This window comes from Tyto alba, unplaced genomic scaffold (assembly GCF_018691265.1).
Source record: "Tyto alba isolate M040663 unplaced genomic scaffold, T.alba_DEE_v4.0 Super-Scaffold_27, whole genome shotgun sequence".
Taxonomy (NCBI): domain Eukaryota; kingdom Metazoa; phylum Chordata; class Aves; order Strigiformes; family Tytonidae; genus Tyto; species Tyto alba.
Genome location: NW_024881301.1, coordinates 10,199,691 through 10,219,562, shown reverse-complemented (window position 1 = coordinate 10,219,562; position 19,872 = coordinate 10,199,691). Strand labels below are relative to the sequence as shown.

General features: G+C 41.9%; 1 protein-coding gene across 5 annotated transcripts in view; it reads left to right on the top strand.

The window, feature by feature from the left end:
• DLGAP1 (DLG associated protein 1) overlaps positions 1 to 19,872 on the top strand; it is a 416,456-nt gene that overhangs the window by 378,008 nt on the left and 18,576 nt on the right. For all 5 annotated transcript variants that reach the window (XM_032987689.2, XM_032987687.2, XM_032987686.2 and 2 more), the window contains 3 exons: positions 6,224 to 6,597; positions 9,779 to 9,870; positions 18,327 to 18,745. In XM_032987689.2, coding sequence (XP_032843580.1) covers positions 6,224 to 6,597; positions 9,779 to 9,870; positions 18,327 to 18,745 — 885 coding nt within the window. The remainder of the gene's footprint in view (positions 1 to 6,223; positions 6,598 to 9,778; positions 9,871 to 18,326; positions 18,746 to 19,872) is intronic.

Below are 19,872 nucleotides of genomic sequence, written 5' to 3'. Positions count from 1 at the left end.
ATTGAATGTAGAGGTTGATGTTCTGTATCAGATACCTTCTACCATGACTCTTTTAAAGCAGTCTGAATCTTCAAAGCTCTCAGAGAGCATCTGTCCGGAACAGACTCACATCCTCATTCCTACAGTTCTTGGTGGTGTTTTTCCAGATGCTTTGTTGGTAGACAGAGTTTAAGGACAAGGCCAAAATAGTTTCACTTCTGACTTCCCTCTCCGCCTGACTGAATTTCAGTTTGAACAGCTAACTATTCATATGTTGTCTGTGGGTATACAGCTTCAGCACGTCCCATGGGCCAACGGCCAGGATCAAACCCATCTGTAAAGCACCATCTCCACAGGTACGGTGCGGTGCAGTTCCATCTCATGGAGACGGCTGCTGGCGAGGGAATGGCAGAAGCAAATGCTATTGCTGTCCCCTCCAACTGCTCACTCCAGGTAAAAAGGCAAAGCAGTTCATACGCGTTAACTGAAATTAAATCTAGGGTTTGCATGTGGTTGTATTCTTGCCTATTTCATCTCTGTCTTTAGAAAAGATAAAGCCGAGTCATAATTGCTTGACACCAATAAAGATTACAGTTTTTAGGAGTAAAGTATTATAAGCCATCCTAGCAATCATCCACTTTGGGTAATGACTTTCAGTTTATGTGAAATCTTTCTTCCAGAGTTTCACTTGTTTATAGACTTCTTGGCTTTGAGGCCAAATGTGCTGAATTGCTTCAGCTGTGTGCTGTTAACGTACTGGTAATTTTTATGTATAGAGAAGTTCAGCTATGGCTATATAGTACAAGGAGAGAAGTGGGTCTCATAGGAGGCCTACATGCACTGAATTTTGTCTGTGCATCCATAATTTGTGGTGATATCCTAGTGATAAAATACGCTTAGCAGACACCTTTGGCTGTCTCACCTGTTCTCTGTACACTAATGCAGCTTCCCTGGGATGGCAATTAAACTTCTGACTGGCATCAGCAGCTTCCAGAAGCAGACATTAAAAAAAAAAAAATTCTAATGGAGAAATATTCACCTGTCATCCACTGACTATGCATGTGCTGATTTTCTAACTTGATCAATCTGAGATACAGGATAAGCCATATTTAGTCTCACCTCTCTCCCAGGTTTCAGGATATCCTTTACTGTATCCAGCTGGGAAGCTGGAGGCACCTTATTTGCAAACAAAAATGTCCAGACTGATTAAAAGGCCACCAGCACTGGCTTTTAGACCTCAGAGTACATGGGATATTAAAACTGTGGTGCTGTTGTGTGCAGTAAGGATAGTTTAGATACTTTGTATAGGTTTCTGCAGGATTTTAGTTATCACTTATGCCTGTTTCCTAAACCAGTGTATGTTAGGCTTTTGTCGGATAAGATATCTGTCTTGGGGGGGGGGGGAGGGGTATGGAAAAAGCACGGCCTTGGCAGAACTCCTGATGGTTTGGTACGTAGATTTCAGTAGTTCTCATTTGGGATAATGGCATCCATAATTCACTCTGGTATTATTCCCTTGGGCAGTTTAGAACTGCTTATAAAAATCTTTATTTCAGTTTTGTAATAGTAAATCTCTACATCCTCAGAAGCCATCTGCTATATGAAAATAGTTTTTTATTAAGAAAATGCATGCTTTCTTTTCATACCACTTTTTTGCACATAAAAATAACAATACAGGATCTGAAACCCTATTTCCAAGCATTCCCCCCCAACCCTCAACTAAGTAAGGCAATAAGTGCATGGTAAAGAGTCTGTTTGAGTCTAACAAGCCAAATCAAGCACTGCACCTCTGTGTGGGAAGCTTGGGGGCTGCAGTTGTAAGGCTCAGGTCTGATTGGAAGTGCCTGCAGCCGTGTTTTGTGATGCAATTGTGCGAGATGCAAAGGCGCTGCTGTTAACACACCTGCTTACCAGACAGTAGATCAGAAGACTGAGGTCCATCTGTGCGAGGTAGAACTCCTGCCTTGAAACTTAATACTTAGTTGTGCACAAGTTGTGTCCTTTGCTGCTCCTTTCAAATTGTGGAATTAATCCTGTTTTCTCAAGAGAAGCACTATTATGTTAATTAACTTTAAATTTGCACTTTCATTTATTCTTGTATTTGTTAACTGAGTTTATATGAGACTGCCAAATTAGAAAGATATTGCTTACATATCTCAACACTTCAACTGTTCAAAGTACTGCCTGAATTTGATCTCTTCACAAATATTAATCTGCCTTGGGGTTCTCCTGAGCACCCATTCACTGAGCTAAAAATTTGTGTTTGCGTGCTGATGTTTGTTCCTGAGGGCTCATCTCCCTAGTGAGCATGTTTAAACAACTGAAGTACTCTTACAATGAAACATTCAAATTCAAGCCTTTATTATTATGCAATCTGGGATTATTTTTTTTATCATTAGACTTCCTTCTGAACTGGGTGGTTGACACTCCCTGTTCCAAATTCCTGTCCCATGAGCTAGTTGTTTGGAAATACTGGCTAAGAGGACAAACACGGTGACTTTTTTTTTTTTTTTTAATCTGGAGAAAGTTCTTTTTCTCTAGGTATTTGGGATTAAACTCTAACCCAAAGGCAGACCACAGAAATAGGATAAAGATCAGAAGGAAAGGGAAAGCATTACTTGTTAGACTGATGCAGCTGGAAACGGTGGGCCTGATTCAAGGTGCTTCGGGAGTCAGAGGATTCTTGCTCATGACTTAACTAGTTTCTGGATTAAACTTTGCATATGCCCTAGGAGAGGAATGTATACCTGCTCCGGCAGCATGTATGCTCTGGAAAATAATATGAAAAGCTAGTCTATATTGTGACAAACTGGGGGTTCATATACTTGTTTGCTATTCAGAAAAATGTATTTCTGATTAACTCCATGTCTAAACAATTTTAATGCAAAACGAGACTACTTTGACTTGACTCTCCAGTCAGATCAGTTTCCGTACAGAACTTCGCTCCTTGATCCAAGTCCAAGACCATATTTATCAGGGAATTTATACAGCCCTTTAAATTCACTTCCTGATGTGAATTAAACTAACTTTCATGTGCAAAACCCCTTTAAAGTTCCGTGTGTATAAAGTGAGGGTTTCTCCATCTTCTTCATGTGTCCCGTGAACCTGTAATCTTCCCCCCTCCGAATCCTCCTGCCAGGCAGCCCATCTCTGCTGCAGGGGAGCTGGATGGATGAGCTTCTCCTTTGCCCGCGGGGACAGAAAGCAATGCGATGTGTTCTTCCCACACTGAACGCTCAGGCTCTCTTGGCTGCACGAGGAGAGCACCCGGGTTTTGTAATTTTTCTTGGGGAGTACTGGTTTTGTTTTTCAAGCAGCTCAGCATTTAAAATATTGTAGCCACGTGAACAGCCAACAGATCCTTCAGGTTGCCATGTCACAGGTTGCCAGGTTCTTGAAAGCACCCGGAGAAAATGTGATGCACCAAATCCCTTTCGTTGTTGTGCTTCAGACGTTTGGAGGGCTCAGCCAGCTACGACATTTGGAGCGCAGCTGCCTCCGACAGCGGCGGTGGCCCGAGCATTGTTTTGTTGTCGTTTCTGCAGAGAAGCGGCGGGAGCTTACATCATTTCCAGTAATGAAGTGCCTGGGGTTCTTTTATGACTTGCACACTCTGCTTCTCCGGAGCTGTACAGTGTGTGCTGCATGACTCCAGGAAACCCAGGATTTGTTTTGACTTGCTAAAAGAACGTTTGCTGTTTCTCTTTACAATTTCACCGTATAACTTGTCAATTCTCTTCCCCTCTTAAGAATAACTTCAGATTTAATTAGCTGAGTGCAAACATCTTTCATTGCAGTGTGGATTAGACTCCTCATTGAGTACATTTACCAACAGAATGAAAGACATCTTAATAAGGCGTTTCTGTATTTGCACTGCTGCGTCCAGAGTGCCCGGTAGCTGTCGATAGACAGTTGCTATTGACTCTCTTTATAGTGGGGGATGACCAGTGATGTGGGGACCAGTCTTGTTAAGACTTGCTTTTTATTTCTGAAGTTCTCTCTCCTACCTAAGAGCACTTTTGAAGTGTGTTTCATTATCTTTTCCCTATCTGCTACGTAGGAAAAATTGTATTTACGTGCCTTGCTGGGATGTCCTGAAGGTGCTGGCATCTCCACAGAAGTTCCACAATGTCCCTACCTAGCATATTTTAAATGGGGCAATTTATATTTTGCTGAATTGCAAAGCAGCATTGCTCACAAACCTCTATTAGACAAGTTTGACACTGCCTTCCTAAAGCATTACCTGGATATACATGTGTGTAAGTGCTTTGAGTTCTTCAGCAGTGAATTTCAGCTTGCATTTCCACCACTCAGACAACATTCTCCAGACCACGAACTACCTATGTCGCTTCTGGGATATCATCATCCAAGCAGCAGCCTCCACAGTTCTCCGTAAATCCCAGAGTAAATGTTTGTGCTGTAGTAACAGCCACTGATTTACCTGAACGTGCACTCGTAACAAATGCTTTCTGGCAGCACCAAAACCAGTGAAGAACAGCAAAAATTTCACAATCCCCTCTGTAAAAATATCATCCTTTCTGTTAGTTCCAGATACCCGTCTTGCCATAAGCACTTTAAAAACAACTTTAAACCATATCAACTATTTACTTCCCTGGAGTTAAAATTTGACAAGTTCATTTTTAGCCATCTCTTCTCTCAAAAATGCTGTGGTTTCTGTTTGAATCTTCAGAAGTGAATCATAGTTTCAAAACCTTCACTACCTTAGTGACACACTCTTTTTCCATTAGCATTCAACATGTTTAACATGGGTTCAGACATGTTATCAGAAACTTATACTAGAGTCCTTAAAAAAAATCCTGTGTGATTTCATGCCCTGGAAACACCTTTTACACTATAACTATTCCTATAGCTATCGGGAGATAATAGGCATATGGATCTGAGCTAGTCAAATTAATACCATAATGGCTTCTGGCTCGACAAGCACATACAGTGCAAACAGAGAGCAGAACAGCTGTAGTAGTCACCTTTTATGTGGGTGGCATAGACGTCTGCCAGTTAAAATGATCCGATGAATCATTTCTTGCCATATGATTACTGTTAATAAGAATTTATGTTAACATGTTTGTGTCTGAACTTTGCACAGGTTCATGCCTGCATTTATTTTCTTAAAAAATAGAGCATACCATCATATCATGATTGTTTTTTGTTCTTAATGGACTTTCTTTCCTCATTTGAAAGCATTCCAGGACGTCAGTAATGCAGAGCTGCCAACTATCCCTTAAAGGAAGATGTTTTTATCTCCATGTAGTGCTTTCTGCATGTAATTCTGTATACACAGGACAACAGTTTTTAACCTTGGAACCTCAAGCTAAGCTTTAAAATCCATACAGCAGCGCTTAAAAAGAGAGCATGGCCTTCAAAATATGAAAGGAGGAGTCTTCATAAACTTTTATTAAAGCCTCTGTTGTTGCAAACATTTACACCTACACTTTAAGTAGTCCCACTGACTGACAGGCTTTAGCCATTCACTTCATTACACTAAATCCTTGTGTGTAAAAACAAGCTTTTTTTTTTTCCAGAACTGATATATTTATGGTGAGAAATTTAGGCATGGCAAAATGTTGTTTTAAATATGCCCTCAGCAGCTTACAAAGCATTACAAAATATTTGAGAAGTCTGTGCAACAAGTGAGATGTTTTATAGCAAGAAATATGCAAGTCCAAGTATGGTGAGTGTTAACAGACTTTGACCTAGAATGGTTTGGGGATCTCCCTCTGATCTGAAAAATGTAGTTTAAAATTCTACATAAGCTTAGTAAATACAGTAGGACAGGGTAGAGAGACGGAAAACAATTTCAATAAAACTGCATGAAGTACAGTTTAGCTAGAATAAGTGGTTGGAGACTCATCATCCTTGTGAATCTTGTTTGGAAGCCATGAGCAAAACAGACGTTTTGGTGGAAGGACTTGTTCACATGGGACTTAGAACAGTTAGTAGAAAATATACTGGAGAAAACAATCCTAAAAAGAGTAAGGAGAAAATTGGCAAATAGATAATTTCCTTCCCTCTACTGGCAATTCTGCCACTCATATTAGTAAGCACAGAGGACAGTGATAAGCGAGGTATTTCCATGGCACTTGCACTGGAGCTTTTGGGGGCTCTTTGGCTAACAGTGTCCTCCTTATGTCTGCTCTGTACATGCTCACTGATGCTTTGAGGTCTTGTGTGCATCCATTTTCCCTGCAGACTCAATAAATCAAGAACTCTCGTATGTTTCTTCCAGTGTCATCCTGCATTACCACCTATAAGAAGACACCGCCTCCAGTCCCACCAAGAACTACCACCAAACCATTTATTTCCATCACAGCCCAGAGCAGCACAGAGTCTGCCCAAGATGCATATATGGATGGGCATGGACAGAGGGGAGATATCATCAGTCAGTCTGGACTTAGCAACTCCACTGAGAGCCTGGACAGTATGAAGGCACTAACAGCTGCTATTGAAGCTGCCAATGCACAGATCCATGGCCCTGCAAGTCAACATGTAGGCAACAACACTGCCACTGTCACCACCACCACAACCATTGCCACCGTTGCAGTAGAAGATAGAAAGAAAGACCACTTCAAGAAAAACAGATGCTTATCCATTGGAATACAGGTACGGTACAGGACATGGATTATATGCCTGCCATTGTTTTGGATTTCTACATCGGTTTTACTGCTTATTATGCAATGTTTTGTGCATTTTTCTTCTTTTCCTGACAGGTACCTATGTAGAAATCACAGCAGCATAATCATTCTGCATGGTAATAATCATGTTTTCCTAATTTATCATAAAAACATCAGATGCAAGGATTTGTTTAAGTCTCCTTGCTGCTTGTTATTCAGCTCTGTTAAATTACACACATGAGCACTAATCTATGAATCATAAAACAGCAGGGGTCAGAAAGGCATGAATTAAATCATTGAAAGGGAATGTGTAAAACAATGATTTACATTACACTATCACCCAAAAAATATTTTCGTCCAGCCTCACTGAATTAATTGTCACTGCTTATTCATGCATTTCATAATGACTGGTAGCCGCTTGAATGAGGCAGCATTGTTCCTATCTCAGTCTCAAGAGCAGAGGGAAAGTTCCTTCTGATTTGCCCTTGTTAAAGAAAATTAGATTTTGTTACCTCTAGTGGAATAAAACAAGAAAACTAACTGCCAAAGTGCACTCCGATTTACAGAAAGAAGAAGAGCAAATAAACTAGACCAATGTAATCTGCTTTCTTAATTAATCTTTCCCATACTCCCCCCCTCAAAAAAAAAAAAAAAAAGAATGTGCATAGAAGTCCAGCTATCTGCTTGCAGGATTAGCTTTTGCAACAAAGTACTTGAACTTAAAATCAACTGAGAATCAACACAGGTTTTGATAGGAGATGAATCCCAAGCAAACAGAACAGCAATCCACAGCTTATCAGCCTTCACAAGAAGACTTGATTTTTTTTTCTTGCAGATGGAGGTTGTAAGCACAGCACTATGTGCCTGGACAGGCTTATCTGATTAGCAAAGCCTAAGAATTTACCGTGAAATCTCTGCATCAGCTTGATGAGATGAGAGGCACTGTGCAGAAGTATGCCATCCCAGCCAGGGGCAGCTCCTGGGAGAAACTGTGACTTTTCGCTTACTTCTTGGAAGGGTCATAGTTACTATTGCCTGTGGGTTCAGTCCACTGCCTTTCTTGTAGCCTTTTTCTGCTTCACAGCTATTTGTTCTGGGTATATTCTGAAAGTGTTAAAGAAAGAAGCAAGATCCAGATGGGACAGGGATAGAGGAAAACTCTTCTGTTACTTACTCCCATTCCCAGCCAAACCTAAAGTCCCTTTTTATTGCAGTAATCCCTCATTTCACTGAGCAACATGCCTTAGCAGGCAAACACCCTACAAACTAGAGGGCAGAAAGAAACAATTTCCACATTTGCAGAAGCCAAAATGAACGGTGGTAATGTGAATCATGGCTCTTGAGACACCATTCCCCTCCTGCCTCTTAAGGTAGTGTTGCTGCAAGTAACAAATACTGCTTTTGAGAGATATAGGGGCCTCAGTTTCCTGAGATCTCCAAAAAATAGAGCCCCAAATGCTGTTCAAGCCTTTGACAATCTCCCTCTAAAACTTCAAGATTTACAGATGACCAGAATAATCATATGTGAAAGGTGCCTGGGGATGGTACGTGAGGGCCTGCCCAGGTAGTTTTTCTGTACAAACCAATGGAGATGCCTCAAACTGGGATTACCTGAAGCAAAAACTTCAGCAGTGATACAGCCTTACAAGATTCCTACCCGTGCACCATTCTACCCTCCCAGTTGTGCCTGTCAGTGAGCTTTTGAGAGTCAGACAGGCTTCACAAATAAAAGAAAGCTACTTTGCTAGTCCACTGTCTCGTCCATTTTGCAGCATCATTGCACAAGCAGTCATGCTGGTACAGCTGAAGGGGTAGTGTGGGAGTAGAAATACCATAAAATAGCTGTTGTTGCCAGAAATTACTTCTCTTAGAAATAACTGCCTTAAAATAGGTAGGTAGGCTGTCAGTCCTCTGACTGGCAGTATGGAGTCTCCACTGACTGTAAAAGGAGCATAGTTTAGGCTTAGACTGAAGTCAGACCAGATAGTTATAGTTTGGCCCATTTCTGTAGAGCAGGGCAAGCTGCAATAGCCAGAGGCATATTCTTGGTTTGCTTCCTCTGCTAACAAATAAACCTAATGTGCACTTGTGATGAACCTCCATGCATGTCCTCTGCACCCCTCCGTCACTCTTGGAGCACTGCAAGCTTTTGCTGTAAATCTGTTTAGCAAAGTAAAGCAAAGAAAAACCCTTCCATCAAAAGGCTGCTTCTCTCTGTCAGTTAAGGGACATAAGGTGTAGTTATGTCCCCAAAAGCCTCAGTATCAGGTAAGTACCTCACTTCACTGAACACCTCTGTAACTCGCAACACTCCCTTAGCACTTCTGCACTGGCTGTTCAGTTGGCTCTCAACAAGCAGCTTATTTACTGGTGGAACAGATGATAACTACAGCAGGAGATTTTACACACCCGCTCACAGTGCATCCCAAGGTCACTCCCCAACACTGCTGTGGTCCAAAAATTCTGTGTGCCAGAAATTTTTTTTCTTGTGTGACTGTCATATATAGCATTGGGAATTAACAACTACACCGATTGGACCCAGAAGTTTGTGATTTTGCTCAAAGTTAAATTTTAACTTAATACAGTTGATATAAATCTCCTCACGGAGATGGACAGGTGTTATAAAGTTCTGGCCTGTGCTCCTGTGGACCACGTGTCTGCATGATGAAGCAGTAAAGAAAATGCATCCAAAAGCCGCATCTGCTTTCTTGAAATCTTACTTGTACAGTGCTCTGATTCAGGGCACTAACATTTAAACAAAACAAACACATAATTTCGACATGAGTTCACATATGCATGCACATACAGACTAACAGGTAAAATCAAACAAATGGTAGAACACAGTAAATGGAATTACAGCTGCTCAGAGACTTGCTCTGGCAAACATGAGCATCCAGCCTCCATAAGACACTGGATAAACTCCATCTGCATTTCGCAGGCCAAATGTTGTCTTATCAGAAATGTTTTCTGGATTAACAAGAATGATGAGTATTCACTAATAACATCTGAAACGGGCACACCACAGATAAACTATCTGACTAGATGAAGATACTTATGGTACAAGCTATATAGGCTTGGACACTTGGTAGTTACCATGCATAGCACTGTAAGTAGCTGGGTGGTATCTCTGCTAAAATACATTCTAATTAGCTGGTTAATTTTTTTTTAAGGTTGATGGTGCTGAAGAATCCACCAAATCAGGGGAAAATAAAGCAACCAGTAAGTTCCAGTCCATAGGAGTTCAAGTAGAGGAGGAGAAGTGGTGAGTAAAAGTTAATACTGTTTTTCTAAAGTAAATAATTATGCCGCAACTAATTTTTAAGAGCCCTAGTTCCTGCACGCATGACCATATAAACCTGCTTCCTGGATGAATTGTTAGATCACCCAACTGAAAAGCTGCGTCTTATAAATGCTGTAGCTCTTATTTCTCAGAGGGGATTTTTCAGGACCAGTGGGAGAACTGGACAAAAAGTGCCACATTTTTGAAGGTCAATATTCTTTTGATAAACTGTTTTTCTCCAGCAAATCTACACAAACAGCAGAAGGTGATGCAGCTGCAGTATGAGTCTTGGGATGGCTGCAGCAGCATAGAGCTGATGGGGAAGTTTACCCTGCTTTTCAGTAGAACAATTTCAGACACGTGGAGCAGTGTAGTGGCAGAGCCAAACTGATTGCTTTTGCTCAGGTATCTCACCCAGACATCTCTGCATTACAACTGCTCCCTTGCAAAAAAATGTTGAGATTAAAAAGCAAGCCTGTAAAACTTGGTTCACTCTTTAATCTGCAGTGTAACATGAATTAGTAAAAAAAAATATACTCCAATAAATATAAAAAATAAAATCTAGAATAGTTGTTGTCTTTAAGCATTATGTTTCGTTTTGATGACAAACTGCAGTGACGTTGCAGGGCAGCGTAACTGTTCATAGCACTTTCCCAACACATAAAAGTTTCTGAATGCTTGCCCACAACTGCAAAGCTTAATTCCTGCCCCCAACTGGACTCGGTGGCTGCAGAAAAACCGGGCTCTCCCCTCGCCTCTGAAAGCACCCACCGAGTCTTTGTACATTTTTCGCAAGCTGCTTGGGCACAGCGTTAACTTTTGGAACCCGAAGCCATTTTGTTGGTAACTCGCTGTACCGTGTCGCGGGAGAAGCCTTGGGGCAGTATCGCATGTCGGCGAGGGAAGAGTCGCCCTTGCAATCTCTTCAGAGAAAAACCGGGTGCAGCAAATCTGAGCTGAAAAAGTAAAATTAGGGCCCTCTGCCTTCCTCTGGCCCACCGACTGCAGGAGTGAGTAGAGATGTCCACGTTCATGCAGGTTTTTTTCCTGCGTCTGCTAAAAATACTCAAAAGTAACGTTATCTACACCGTTTTCAATTCAACAAAATCTCCCCGTAAATAGCAGAGTATTTTCCTGTGGTTTTAAAAGGCAAAGTGATTTCAGCAAAAAGAAATGTGATTTTGCAATGACCTTGCTAGGCTGTTACCAAGTTCCTCGTTAACCTGCTAAAACATCTCTTGCTGGCAGACATTTCTTTATGTGTTAGACCTTAGCCCCATTTACCCACAACTCTTCCAGCACTAGATAAATGAGCACATTAGAATAGGTGCTGAAGGACCATTTCCCTTCAGTCTGAGCACAAAAGAAATAACTACCCCAAAAGCCCAGCCCTCCCCCTCCCCACCCCGCCAAAAAAAAAAAAAAAAAAAAAGCTGTTTGTAAATACCTTACTTGCAAAGTACACTTTCTATTGCAGTTTTTATTGCTCCAGAAAAAAAGGTAAGGTTTGCCCGTGAGGGTCTGCCCTAAGAAAGTATTTCTGCATTACCTACTGACAGCTGTGTTTGGGGGCTTCCTTGCTAATAAAGTTGAGGTTGCTGCTGTTCGGAGCAGATGGGCAAGCAGCAATCTATCACGGACTTTCAGGAGTGAACTGGCTGATAAAAGACAGCCCCTAATCCTTAGAAAATGAGTGCACTCAAGACACAAAGGATTTATCATCACAGTTTGGCACTCATATTCCTTCCTTTTTTTTTTTTTTTTTTTTTAACACAGCAGAGCACAATGTATTGATTATCTGTTACAGGAATAGAATTGTAAATACAGTTCATTCTTCCCTTTCCCTGCACCATAACATCTGCAGAGCCTCAGAAAAGCCCTTTTGAGCTGAATCTTTGGCAGATTAATGTTTTTAAAAATCTTCCAGGCTTCAGAAATATTAAATAAGTATAAAATATGATGAGAAGAATGACACAGCATAGAGGATAAATACACTAAATTGATCGTGTTTCCTTGCCAGTCTAAGCTATTAAGCGCACTGTTACAAAACAAGAAAGTTCTTTGCCTAATGCACCAAAACCTTACTGTACAAAATTTGGTTTACTCCGCTTCGCACTGTTTCCTCCCCCTTTCCCTCACCTCATATGACACTCATTCTCACACTAAGGAATCTTACCTCCTCATGTGCTTTAAAATATTCCTGCTTCTGTGCTTGGACCAAGTAAGCAAAATATTTTGCCTCCGTTTCTTGATCTAAGCAGCTCAAAAACAGAGCATCTTCGGAGGACAGCTCTCTCTTCCATCTTCCATCTCGACTCAGACCTTTCATTAGCCCTTCACTCTCTGTAACCTGGGCTTCCTGCCAAGACAAATGACTCTGAGTCCTCCTCCTCCTCTTGTGCTGCTCAAAGGATAAATGTGCCTACCGCTACCTGACCACATTACAACTGGATCCATCACCACTATTCATCTTATCCTCAGTTCTTTATCCTGCCTGCTCTCAATAAGCTTTTTCATACTCATTCCCTAACTGCAGCTCCACAATTTCTAGCATTTAGAGTACCTCTGTCCAGTCCTTCTCATGGAAAAAAACTAGTATGCATTTCTTTCAACCTCGTGATCTTCCTGCTGTTACTGCCTTATCTCTCACCTGATCTCTTCCATGAAGCTAACAAAACCCCAACCAAAATGTTCCTCCTCCTTCCTCGCATAACCCACCCCCTTCCAGGGTAATTTTGAAATGTATCTCTAATGATGCTGATCAGTGCAATCTCAGGACACTTCCATTTCTGTTTATTTCTGTTTGTCCTTTCTCTCTGCCCCTGGCTTCTTGACCTCAAGGGACCACCTTCCATTCCTCACTTGCGGAAGGTAATGGCATTGTTGGAAGTCAACCAGTTCTAGTGAACCAGAAAAGAAGTCATATATTGCATCAGGCCAATTAGCACACATCCTTATTGAACAAGGAGCTCTCAGTCCCATAGCTCTGTAATCACTTTTAGTCCCTCCTAGTTCATAGTGTGCTGAGTGAAGAGCTGGCTGCAGTGCAGGGCTGAAAGTGTTGTGGTGAATGGGGCAACATCTGTCTGGTGGCCAGTCACCAGCGGTGTTTGTTCTTCAGGGCTTAATTCTAGGGCCAGTTCTGTTCAATATATTTATCAACGAGTTGAATGCAGGAGCTGAATGAACTATTAGTAAGTTTGCTGCTGATACCAAACTGGGAGGTGCTGTCGACTCTCTTGAGGGACAAGAAGCTTTGCAGAGGGATCTAGATAGATTGGAGCATTGGGCAATGATTAATGGGATGAAATTTAACAAGTCCAAATGCCGGATTCTCTACCTAGGGCAGAGTAACACTGGGCACAAGTATAAACTAGGAGAGGAGTGGCTGGAGAGCAGCCCTGCAGAGAGGGTCCTGGGAGTGCTGGTTGACAATCAAGCTCAATATGAGCCAGCAGTGAGCCTTGGCAGCCCAGAGGGCAAACAGCACCCTGGGGTGCATCAAACACAGCATAACCAGCTGGTCAAAAGAGGTCATTATCCCACTGTATTCAGCGCAGGTGCAGCCTCACCTCGAGTACTGTGTGCAGTACTGGGGCTCACAATTTAAAAGGGTGTGAAGGTCCTTGAATGTATCCAAAGGAGGGCAACAAAGCTGGAGGAAGGTCTGGAAGGCATGTCCTGTGAGGAGCAGCTGAGGACTTTGGGCTTGCCTAGTTTGTAGAGAAGGAGGCTGAAGGGTGACCTCATTGCTCTCTGCAACTTCCTGAGGAGGGGAAGTGGAGGGGGAGGTGCTGAGCTCTTCTCCCTGGGATCCAGTGGTAGGATGTGTGGGAATGGTTCAGAGCAGCACCAGGGAAGGTTTAGAATGGACATTAGGAAGCATTTCTTTCCTGAGAGGGTGGTCAAACCCTGGAACAGGCTTCCTAGATAGGTGGTTGATGCCCCAAGCCTGTCAGTGTTTAAGAGGCATTTGGACAGTGCCCTTAACAACATGCTTTAACTTTTGGTCAGTCCTGATGTGGTCAGGCAGTTGGACCAGAAGATTGTTGTAGGTCCCTTCCAACTGAAATAGTCCATTCTAACTTGCCATAAAGGATTAGAGTTTCCCTGTTAAGGCTCTTAGTGATGTAAAAAGACTGTGAATAGGAGAAGGGGGAAGGATAGACCAAAGCACACAGGAGTGTGTAGCTTAAGATATATATGGCCAAAAATCCTGCCATTATAAGTTATGGTACCGTATCTGTTAACTCCTCCTGCAGTTTGTTTTGTTCTGCTGACAGGGGCTGCAACCTTAGCAGAGAAGCCCACAACTGACACGGAGTACAGCCAATAGGTAAAGTGGGGGCAGGCAGAATTTAATGTTAGTGCCTCTGAGATTCAGCATGCATCAGTTGGTTTGAAACCTAGGTCTTTTCTGCCTTTTGGGGTTTTTTTCTTAGGAAAGAAAGCAGTTCTCTGAGTTGAAATGTAAACATGTTTTTCAAAAGGAAGCAAAAGAAGACTTGGGAGTGGAGAGTTGAATGGTAACAAGCGACACTGTTGTTGCTGTTCAAAACACATTGTGCTGTTGTTCTCCTTACTGGTTTATCCAGTCTGAGGTTTCATGGCTTTCTGCACCTTAGGCCAGATATCTGCTGCAGTTCTCTGAAGCTGTAATTATTACACCTTGTGCCTGCAGGGCACAACTGAGTACAAAAGGGCCAAGCCTGAAAGAAGCAGAGGAAGAAGCAAATCTCTGTGTTTAAGGATTACCAGCACTTGATGAAAACTTTTTTTTAGGTAGACCTGTGAATGTTTTTTGTGTGTAGAAACAGTGAAAATTTACTCATTAGCTTCAGCAGCTCTACTGTGGTATGGAGTTTTCACTGAGTGCAAAACAAGAAAGGACCATGTGGGACACAAATGGTATTTTGTAAGAGTAAAACATCCTGGAAGTGAGTGAGGAAGCTATGTCAGAGACTAAAATTACCATCTATTAGGCATTTTATATAGATGTGCTGGAGGCAGACAGATAGTGGGTGCCTTCCTGCATTTCCATTTTATTCAACATACATTTCTTTGGGAGTATTTTTTTAATTTTTAACTGATGCTGTATTCTATTGCCAAGTTGGTTTTCTTTTGAAGGCAGATAGGTTACACAATCAGGTGCCAAGAAGCTGTCAAGCAAGCCTGTAGCATACTATTATATAGATAAAACAAAGGCAAAAAAAAGTAGGTCATTCTATTTTATTTGTTGAGCAGAGTCTGGTTTTGGTGGTACTAGCTCATATTGAACCCAGTAAGAGGACACTCCTGAAAGCTTTGAAAAGTAGTGCCTCCAGCAATACATCCTCTTGGCAAGCAGACCTTGATGTTTTCACATTTGGGATTTGGTGTGCACTGAAAAGCCAAGGTGTTAACTGAAAATACAAATGGTCATCTGAAATAGAAGGGTATCAGAGTCTAGGGCACTGGGCAAAGCAAAAGGTGGCTGTGACGTGGAGGTAGGGGCATGGAGAAGAATGAGCCTGAATTAAGGCATTTGCTTTTCTCTCCAGTACTGTGGAAGGTGTGGAAGAGTATACTGTGTACTAATGCCTTGGCTCTCAGTGAACCCTGACAAATGTCTGAGCAGAAATTCTGTGTGAGCATGTGCCTATGTGGGCACATATGTTTTTTGGTGTTTTTTTTTTCTCTGTCTGTGTGTGTATGCATGCACGCACTTCAGTGCAGATATGGGATTTGTCAGGTTGGTAGCCAAATTAAAGCGATTTTTTAAAAAAATAGCATAGATTGAACCAAAAGGTTTTCACTGTAATGTCAGCCTAAAGCTAGTCTTTCTAACCACTAATAGCAGTCTAACAGCTTTTCTCTGTGAGAGGCCAGTAGTAGGTACTTAAGAAAAGTATAAAAGAGTGTGTGTAAAGGAAAAGTATAAAGGGTGTGTATGAAGCACTACTTCTCCCAGTAGACCTTCCCAATTTAGCAGTCTGTTGTTCAGGGACTTCCTAAGCCAGATATGACATCTGTGTAATAGCTCTTCCTGGACCTGTCTCCTGTGAATTTGATCAGGTTCTCTTTGAACCTATTTTTACCTTTGGTTTTCCCAGGATTTTGTGGCAATTTAATTACACATTGTGTGAAGAAATACTTCCTTTCACTAGATATAAATCTTTAGACCTCTAAGCCTTGCAGGTGGCTGCCTTTCTCCCCACAGTTCTTGCACTCTGAGAAACAGTGCACCATGCAACATCACCTAGACAGGACTTCGTAGGTCTCATATCCCCCCTCAGCCATCTGTTTTCTAAACTAAGAAATGTCTTTCCTCCCGTGGAAGCCATACCATATCCCCAATGATCTTTGTCTTCCCTTTTGAACTTTTTCTGCTGTATCAGTCCATAGCAAAATGCTTTGCTCTGCTTGTCAAAGGATAAATACTACGAATCTGAGGAGTTCTACTTGCCTCATATTTTTCAGTTTGCTGATGCATATCTTACAAAACTACAGTGGCATAACCATGACTTCTGCATCATTTAACAACACTTGTTTCAAAAGAATTGCAAGCAGCAGGCGCTATATTAAAATGTTCGTATTCTAGGCCTTTATAAAAAAATATGTGCACAGTCTGTTATTGAAGTTTTCCAGGAATTGGTGTAGCTGAGGAGTTAATTTGAGCCTTCTTCTGCAGAGGAATTGGCCTTTTTTTTTTTTTTTTTTTTCCTCAATGGAGAACCCTTCTTAACTCCTGTTTTGCTTTGCTCTACTCCTCTCAAAGCCCCAGATCAACAGCCACTAATTTCCTCTATCAGCAGGACCTGGTACAGTCCTCCTTGAAGTCTGCTGCACTCCTCCTGAGATACCTGGATCAGGTATATAGAATATTAAATTCTCCCTCAGCATCCTTCCATCTGCCCCCCTCCCCAACTGCAGACTAAATACACTTGATGAAGTTTTGCTGTCAGTGGCACTTGTCTAATCGGCTATTGCTCTTTAGTGGAAGGTGGAATATAAATTAAAGGCAGTGAAATGGTGCCCAGCGTCCAGCTCCACTGTCTCCTCAGCATTTTCACTGCTGCTTGAGCTCAAACTAAAAATAGAACTGGTAGGGGTAAACCAGCAAAAATATGAGTCCTAACACTGGTTTCAAGAGTAAATGTGAGATTGTGAACAAATCAGAAGCAAACTACCAGCTGCATGAGTGTACAGGCATCCTGAATTAGAAGAAGGGGTGGGAATCCGTCCCTGCAGTTCAAAACCAAGGTAATTCTTAAGTCTAAATATTACTAATTTAAGTAATATCTACATTAATTACTACATGGTTATACCTTCTTTATCATCATGGGGCAAGACAGATGTCTACTTTTTTCATGTGTTCCTCAGTGCATCAGTTTCTAGAGCTACCCTGACTCTCCGTAATTATTTGCCTGCAGATTCTCCACTTATTCCCTCCAGAATTTACTGCTTGTCTCATCTGCTCTCACTGCCACCCTCTGCAACAGTACTAGGTGTCTCTTACTCCTTGTACTTCCCTCTACTCCTTCTCTATCAGCCTCTTCATCTCAGCTGCCCTGGACTGCAGAATTTGGAGTGCTGTTTATGGAAGGAAAACCCATCCAAAACCAAAGCCCCGAACCTCCTCTCTCCCCTGGTTTTGCCTTTACCCTCAGGGTTTGCTCTCTGCCCTCAGAGGCTCCAAGGTAGAGAAACTATGCAAGGTGTAAGGAAGCTACCTACAGGGTATCTCGATGAAGGGTAACATAGACAGCAACTAAGAACACTAGCTTTGGTGAAAAAGAAGAACATTTTGAAACTGAAGGTTGAATGTGAAAAACAAAATGTCTGAACACTGGGAATGGGCGCTAAAATTGTGAGAGATGGCAGTGGTATTTGCAGATACATATTTATGAAGAAGCAATAAAAAATACTTATCTGCATAAAAAATACTTCTTTGTAGATAGAACGTATAAAGTTATGTAGATAGTGGACTCATTGGTATTACTATATTATCAATCTTACATGTGTGATTTTTAAATGTGGCTTGTGAGTTTGGGTGTGTAACTTCAAAAGGGTGTGAGTATTAAAAGCTGAAAGATAAGCCACTTCTTAAAATTGGGCCCCTTTGACTTTTAATTAATTGGTAACCTAAAATCCTGAGCTATTGACACTATTAGCTGTCTCTTGGGCTAGCCTTTGGCTTTGTTAACCCACACAACAATTAGGGGGGGTATTTGCTTTAATAAACAGTGATCTTGCATGGAAAAAAGAGACATGTTTGTGTGTTGGCCTCCAAACAGTAAAGAAGTTTATGCTGATTGTTTCAAGAATAAGCACCTGAGTGTATCACTGAGAGCTGTGACTGCCAGTCTTAGGAGGAGTGGCAGAATCTTAATAAATCCTTTCTTACCGAGTTACCTAGAAAAAGTTTGCTAAACATTTTATGTTTGTGCTCTCCAAAGCTTTCGCAGGTTTACACGATCTAATAGTGTAACAACAGCTGTGCAAGCAGACCTGGATTTCCATGAGAACTTTGAAATAATTGACCCTCAAGAGGACAATACGTGTTCTGGACAAATATCAAGACAATTTTCCAGAGATGCAAGCACCTCTACTGTTAGCATACAAGGGTCAGGAAACCATTACCATGCATGTGCAGTGGATGATGACTTTGACACAGATTTTGATCCGTCAATTTTACCTCCTCCTGACCCCTGGATTGACTCTATCACTGAAGATCCTCTGGAAGCTGTTCAAAGGTCAGTGTGCCCACGAGATGGCCACTGGTTTCTGAAGCTACTTCAGGCAGAGAGGGATCGTATGGAGGGCTGGTGCCAACAGATGGAGAGAGAAGAACGGGAAAACAACCTACCTGAGGACAGTAAGTAACTGCATACAATGATACGGCAAACACAAAAAAGTATTCCATATAGGTCAAATTTACTCCAGTGAATTCTGTATCATGCCCTTTCTTATTTGGCTAATGAAGCTATGGTCATGATTCTCAGAAGGACTGTATGTATGTATATAATGATCCTTATTAAAGTTGACAGGGAATGCAAATGCTCAGCACTTCAGAAACTCCAGAGGTATTAACTTTTGGGATTAAATAGTTCAATGGATAATTAGGAGATCATGGTTAGGGATCTCGTAGTATTAATGTTTCTTAACTCTTCCATTTGAATTCACTCCTCATAACCTTGAAATATAATTGAACAGATTCTAGTTCCTTTTCTTTAAATTCATATTTTAGTTGCCTTTTTAGATCGTGATTGGCATCAGAATCTTCAGGTGCTTCTCCCAACTGAACAAGATTTCAGTTGTGCTTCCAAGTTATTCTTCCTCTCTTCCCCTCTCCAGCCTCCCTTCGCTTCGCTTGTAGTTCTTACTCCTCTTTGATCTTTCCAGTAAAACAAGCTCTTTGTATTCTGTGATAAAAGACACACACATGCAAACTACATCTCAGTTGTCACCCCTGCCAGAAGTATTACCCCACCTGTAAGGTAATGGGAATGTCTAGTAAATTTTCATTAATGTCCTGGTTTGAGCCCAGAGGGCAACTGAGCACCACACAGCTGTTCACTCACCCCTTCCCTGTTCAGGAATGAGAAGGAGAAAATAAAGTACAAGGCTCTGGAATTGAGATAAGGACAGGGAGGGGTGGCTCACCCATTATAGTCACAGGCAAAAGGCAGACTTGTTAGGGGAAGAAAAAAGAACATCACTTTAATTCAAATACTAACAAAACCAACACTTAATAGACAAGGTAGGACAGTGAGAAGCACCACCACATCCAAAACCAACTTCCCTCTCCCCCCTGCCTTCTTCCCGGGCTCAGCTCTGCTCCCAGTCTCTCTACCTCCCCACCCATCAGCCCAGTGGGCAGGGAATGGGGGTCAGTGTCAGCTCGCCGCTCCTTCCTTCTTGGGAGGTGGGTGCCACACATTCCTCCCCTGCTCCACGTGGCCCCCCTGTCACTGAAGACTCCATGAACTTTCTCTGGAGTGA